Source organism: Gavialis gangeticus, unplaced genomic scaffold (assembly GCF_001723915.1).
Source record: "Gavialis gangeticus isolate Ggan-Ray unplaced genomic scaffold, GavGan_comp1, whole genome shotgun sequence".
Classification (NCBI taxonomy): Eukaryota; Metazoa; Chordata; order Crocodylia; family Gavialidae; genus Gavialis; species Gavialis gangeticus.
In genome coordinates, this window is record NW_017729002.1 from 25674726 (window position 1) to 25681727 (window position 7002).

Here is a 7002-nt window from a genome sequence, read left to right on the forward strand (position 1 = left end):
GGGGAGGGGAGGGTTGGGGGTGCCGGCGCCGGCCGTGGTTTATTTAAAACAAGCCATAAACGCAGCTTTAGGTCCTTGAAGCGCCTTGGATGGTCCCCCTCTCCATTTTCTTTGTCCTCCCTGTTGCAGCCCCTGGGTAAAAGGGAAACCCGAGCTGGGAGCCTGATTGTAGCGACAGGGCCGACAGCTTCGAGATAAAGTGTCTGGTCTTTCACCTGTAAGTGCGTTTCTTGAAGTACCCGCAGATCAGACTTTAGGACGAAAAGTGGTCTTCAAGTTGACGCTCCCCCCCCACCCTTACATTTTCACACTTTGCGGAACAGGGCACTTTTTTTTTTTAATGAAGATTGAACTGATAAACTGAGAAGGCGAGAGGCATTTTTCTATTCAGGGAAAAAAATGTAATTTTTTTTTGTACTTGAGGGTAATGTAAGTGAGGTGTTGAGGAACTGGAACGACTGGATTGAAATGTTTTGTAATACGTGGCCTAGCTTTTATAGGATGTGCTGAAATCCATACTCAGCGTCTTTCTCATTCCTCTGCTTTAAATAAGAAAAAAATGTTCCTCTAATTACACACAAGCCTGTTGGTAACTTCACGTTAATTGTTAAGGAGGTTGAATGGCCAAGCCAGCGCTGATTGTCCAGAAGAAGGTTCAAGAACAACCCTGAAGGCTCCAACATGTCAAAAGAAATGCAAGAGCTGCAGAAGCAGTGGCGCTTCATGATGAAATCCATCCACAGCAACTCCAATGTGCGTTTCAGAGTCGATTATTATTTGATAGAGTGTGTTTACATAATGCTTCTCCAGCTGTCTTTGCTTGGATGTCACACCTCATTTTATGATAAGGATGTAATTACAAAAATCAAATTTGAATTTGTCATCATGAGAAAATTAGATCCCCTCTTTTTTTTTAAAGAGGGCACAGTGAAGGAACAAGCCACCATAATGTATTTTTAATATAAAAGCATTTCTATGGGATTAATTAAAGTAGGTAGCATCTGAATGGCTCACAACAGGCAGTAAACATTTATCCCCATTTTACATACAAGGACACTTGAAGCATAAATTTGGAATTCAGATATAGTAGTATTGTATCTCTTTAACTATATAAATATAATTAAGATAAGTATAATTAGAGCAGTACAACTTTGTAGTGTAGATCCATCTGTGGAGTCCTTAAGGTTCAAGGGAGGGCAATTTATGGATCTGCTACTACCTTGTAGTCCCTGAAAACAAACTGGTTTTGCACCTGTTGTAGTGTGACCTAAGTATCTGGCCTGTTAAATGACTTTCAACACTGAAACGAATGTAAATCACTGGATTAAAAATTACAGCTGGTAAAAAACCCATACACTATAAACTTGCAGTAAAACACTTAACTGTTAGTTTTTTACTGTTATTTATAGCATGGTTCATCTGTATCACATATATTTAACAGAATATCTTTTGTAAATTATCTTATGCTATTAGTGAGGAGTCTCGCTTCCATATTGATTTTTCCCCCTTTGTTTTCAAGCACTTATGTTCTAGCTTCTATATTTTGGTGTACTAAAATACATTTGATTTAGCAAAATAAATTATGTATCTCCACATCTACTTTGACATGTGCTGCAAAACTGTTTCCTTGATGTGCCGCTCATAATAGAATTTGTAAGGCATTCATATACAAGGATGGTGAGTACAGTGCAAATATGTACCGAGACAGAGGGTGCTCCATGCTTCTGACATTGAGCAGCCATTGCCTCTAACATGAACTAATCACTCTGTGTACTTACAGAATTATTGTACCCAAAATTTCATTAAAATAGTTTAAGATCATAAAAGATTTATGAAGCAAACACCTAATCTAATTCCACTTTTCTTCTTTCAATCTCCTACAGGTTGTTGCTTTTATGAATTCTCGAATTGGCCAATACTTAGATGATCATCCTTTTGTTGCCTTGTCGCTGTTGGTGTTTATTGCAGTTTCTGCTATTCCTGTTGCATTCTTTCTGATGTTTGTGGTTACAACAGCTGTCATGGCCTGTATTGGGGTTATAATCATGGAAGGTATTTTATTTATTTTCTTTCCTCTTTTAAGCCTTTTCTTATTTTCAGGATTTTCCTTTCTCTCTCCTTTCTCATGTACAGCTCTTGATCCAACCAAATTAAAAAGATTTTTTCTGAAGTTCTCAGCTTTCAGCATCAACAAAAGTCTTAATGCTGGAATAATAATCCAATTAAAAAAGGAAATAGGATTTGCCTGTCTTGGGTACAGTTAATCCCAATGTGGATGCTGTTAAACCACTTATCTTTGCCTTGGATAGCTTTCATCTCTGGCCTGCAAGGAGATTTATGAAGAGCATATTGCATGGGATTTTTCCTTTTAGATGATAACAGATAGCATGTACTGAAACTTCTCTTCTGAAGAATACCTCCACATACCCTGTCTTCCACTAGCTACATGGGCCTAATCATTTACTTCACCCCAATCCAAGGAAAGGTCACTGTGGGCCAGAGAATCCACCTGGGAGAACAAATAAGAGGCCAGCATCTGGTGTAAGAGGAATGCGCATGGCTGTAATGGCTGCATTACCTTTCCATGGTAGAGAAGGACAGCCAGGGAGGTCCAGGCCAATGCAGTTTTAGAGGATTCAGGTCTAAGTCCCAGAGATGCTAAGCCCCTGTGCTGAATCTCTTAGCCTCCTTTGATCCCTGGAGACCTGAACAAAGCCTGCTAAAAATAAACATCACTCCCCAAAACTGATCAGAGAAAAACTCTGTAGAGAGACTGCCACTCCTTAAAGAATGTCATACAACTGGGGATCTTGGGTCTTTGACCTGCATTGTGAACAGAACTAATGTGCACTACTAAACTACTGCTGGCCTGAATTTAGGATTGCAGTAGACCTGCAGCTAATACTTACTTCATTTTCAGTATGTACTTGATATACAATAGTATGTACAGTATTCATGCAAGTAACAAATTGGTTCTTCCTTGCTAGGTGTTGTAATATCAGCAGGTGGAATAGCACTTCTTTGTGTGCTGGGTGGCCTAGGGCTGCTTTCCTTGGCAGTTTCTGGAGTAATGAGTATTTGTTACGTAGCACTTACAACTCTGATCAACTACTGGTACACTCCAAAGTAAGTATCAACATTTCACTCTGTACAGTAATGTCACATTTTAACTGTAGTTTCACATACTACCTTGTATGTTAAAGCAGTGGGTAATTTGTTGCTTGGAGTAATAATAAACATCAGCTTTGAATACTATAGTATTTCTGGTTACCCTGATAAGAATTAATATTGGGAGCTTCAGACCTTGTTTTCTTTGTAAGGAAAAGGAGGAAGAAATAGTTATTAGGTGTGTCTTGTGTAAGTCTAGAAATAGACATCACCAGTGAAGTGGCTATGTCCCAGCACAGCTGATCTGCTTTACTGGGTGAAGCACACACCTCTTGATCTTGCCCTGCTTGTAAAGACATGCCCCCAGCAACCTCTGGGGTTACCAAAGATTGTCAGGGGTACGTTAAGCCAGGACACTCCAGTACAGTCCCAGGCCTGGGCTTCCAATCAGCTGATTCGCAGTCTCAGCCCCTGGGCCCCAGCAGAGCAAGTTCAATATTCTGGTGAAGTCCCAGGGATGGGATTGCCAATCAGCTAATTGGCAGCCCCAGCCCTGGGACTACATTGGTGTGTCCCAGCTTTCCCTGCATGCAGAAACATACCCCCAGCACTCTCTAGGCAAGTCTCTAGAAGCAGCAAAAGTTGAGTTTCCTGTTTCCAGAGCGTTGCCATGAAGATTGCCCAGGGCACGTATCTGAAAGTGGTTAAAATTGAGTAGGTGCTCCCTGGTCTTGAGGGACCTAATTCTGTGCAGGAATTGGCAGGGTATACAGGATCGGCCCTTCAAGCCCAGGAAGTGCCTGCCCAGGGCAATGGGAGAGCACAGGCAGCTCTGCGCTGTCTGCAGTCTCCCATCATAAAGCAAATAGATGTCTGCTGCAATAAATAGTACAATTTATTACTACCTTTATTGCCGCTACCTTCTGGCATGGTGGATGCCTGTTTGCTATCTCTTTGTGCCACTGTAAATATTTGTATGGCTGCACAAAGCAACATCTGTTTTTACCCTGATTAACTTTATGCTGCATTAGTAAATACAAACAGTTAAAATGCTTTACATGGTAATGGCCTAACAAAGTTCAGAGGTTGCTTTAGATTTTAGTGGTGTAAATGTGCTCAATTGAAATGAGTTAAACCACTTTGAAGAAACATGATTACAGGAATGTTCTCTTTTAAAAGAAAACAAACTTATCTACTAAAGCTTTTATTTCTTCCTCAGCTTTCTAGAAACTCAGGTACAATTTTAGTGATGGGTCAGGTTTCAGTCATTTGACATTAAATTTGCAAGTCCTACAGCATCCTTGGCATTTTTACTGTTACTAATTCCTTAAATTACTAAAGCTGAAGAAACTTGAATAACTAAAAGGCCTCTTACATATGTATGATTTTTCTTTACTTCCTACACTTATTACCTCAAAAAAAGAAAATAGAATAATTTTACTTCGTTTATAGCAAAATTTGCTTTATGATTCTCCCACATTAATACTGTTATGCAACATTTGTGTAGCAGTTACTGTAAGACAATAGCTATTTGAAAAACAAAACAAGAACATTTTAGGAGCATTATGGAGGCACTCACTAGTCTTAGGTTTTGTAAAATTTATCATTTATATTTATGTTGTAATTTATATCTTGGCCAAAGTTAGTCTGAGAGGATTCCTTCTAACCAACCAGTCATCTTTTCCCAGCATGCAACCTTGAGAGAGGAAATATTTGAGCCCAGCTACTCTACAAATGCAACTAAGTCAGGATTCATTTTATAGTGTCAGTCGGACCTTGACCACATTCTGTAATTAAGCCAAAGCCTTCAGAGTTCTGCAGAGTACAGTGAAGGTCCTGGCTATACAAAAACAGGAATCATGTTTTTAACTGAGTCTGGAACAAGTGCATTGTAAGTGGTGCAACAGACTGTATTACCTGTATATTTAAATGCGGGGAGTCATGTTTACATGTGACTTGTATCTTTGTGAAGATTGCAAATAGCCTGCTTTTATTACTACTCAAAAATAGCTCTATCCAGTAGCACTTTGGCTCCAGATCACCCTTTCCAGGGAGACATGATGAAGGGAGGAAACCTTTGAGATCCCTTCTCAGTATTTTCCTGAGCCTGTACCATCAGTACAGCAGTGCCTCTTCAGTGTCCCCCACCCATAGATCTTACGAGATTTGCAGAAACAAAAGGCTACTATGCCTCTTCCAGAAGATTTCTGAACGTTTAGCAATGTCTGCTCAAAAAGCGATAATATGTCTGTTAGTCTTCATGTTGCTCAGCTTAGTCTTGGTGAGAAAGCAAAACCTTTTGTGAAAGCAAAAGGCAATAAAAAAGCATTGTTCTATTCTACAGAAGTCAAGCAATGGATCAAGAAGCAAATGGGAATGGTTTCTCCCTGAACAGTTCTCCCATCTCTGACCCTTCTGTCAATAACAAAAGCAAATAAATGGGACCTTTCCATCTTCTCTGATATGCCTTGATTGTTCAGTTCTGAATTTAGACATCTTATTCATTTACCTGTTGAATAGTCAAGTTTTGTGTGAAGTTTGTGGAAATGGAATCAATATGCATCTTTGGTTGTTACTGTAAAATGGTGTAAAATGAACGGTAACTCATCAAGAGTCAGTGCGCTGTGATATTAAATGTACAGACCCTGGGAAGCAATCCCTGTTAATATGGTGCGGGATTATAACTAGTGCTAACTTCCACTAAAGTTGGTGGCAGACTGAGTCAGGAAGGACTGCGCACTTCAGATTTTAAACATTGGTGTCAGAATACTAACAACCAATAGATGGGGAATCAAAGTAGAATGTCTTTAATGCATCCTTGTGGCACCTGGATGTTTTTTACACATGGAAAATAACAATGCCCAGGAACAGTGACACTTATGAATGTTAAAAGTTAATTTCAAGCCTTAGCAATTTTTTTCAAAATACTTCTGTGTTGAAAAACTAAGCTTGCCTCACATTAATTGTGTGCATTGTTGGAAAAGCAAAGTAAGAGAGGGGTTTGCTATGTATAACTGATCATCTAAGCTTTTACATACACTTGAATGTTACATTATTCAGAAAGGTTATCTTCCTTGTTCTTTCCTTCCCACAGCATGTGGTATGGCCCTGGTGTTTTGCCTTGTATTTAAAAATGTCTATTTTATTTGAGTTTTTGTTCTCTGTTTATGCATCTTTGGTGTGAGCCTTATTACATTTTGTAGTTACTGTAAGCATTTTCTTTTAAGCAGTAACCAGGTATCTCTAAGATATTTAGTTTAATAAAGTGCTATTTATTTATGTGTTTTTGTTTTTGTCATTCAGTCCTCACTGAAATAAAAAGTTAAAAGAAAATTCCTTAACATTAAAATTTAACTCTGTGTTACTGTAATCTGGTAGATTATTTCTAAATAAATTTCACAGCCCCAAATTGTAGTTGGCTTGCCATTCCTGAGGGACACTCCACTCAACTTGTCTTCAAAGGAGAAGCATAATCCTTGATTCTCAGTCAGTATAATATGGCACAGTACTCCTGAGTTACAGTCAAAACCCTCCCTCATTAGGGAGGTGCCAATTTACCTCTGTCCCATGCAGTTTTTGAACTAGGCAGAAATCCTCTAGCCTAAACTAATAGGTTGGATTTAAAACATTAACACAGGCTCTTTAATTTAAATTAACATCATGTAACATCATGTAATAAATCTCTTCTTGCTTGTGCATGTCTCATTTCAGCACTTTATATATTTCAAAGACTACTTGATCCTTGATAGCTTCAGAATATTGCTTCAGTCTTTTTGCTTGATGATTGCATTATCAGATAATCCATTATATTTAATGAAACAACACTGGGACACAGTTTTCACTTCAATTTTTCTCTGTGCTAGAAAGCATGGGTGTTGGTACCTCTTGAGTAAG

General features: G+C 38.8%; 1 protein-coding gene across 1 annotated transcript; it reads left to right on the forward strand.

Annotated features, from left to right (window-relative positions):
• Nucleotides 1-345: 345 nt before the first annotated feature.
• TMEM159 (transmembrane protein 159) lies at nt 346-6389 on the forward strand. Its single transcript, XM_019507712.1, has 5 exons — nt 346-368; nt 613-753; nt 1884-2052; nt 2988-3126; nt 5453-6389. The coding sequence occupies exons 2-5, from the start codon at nt 682-684 to the stop codon at nt 5544-5546; spliced, it is 474 nt and encodes a 157-aa protein (XP_019363257.1). The 5' UTR covers nt 346-368; nt 613-681; the 3' UTR covers nt 5547-6389.
• Nucleotides 6390-7002: the final 613 nt, after the last annotated feature.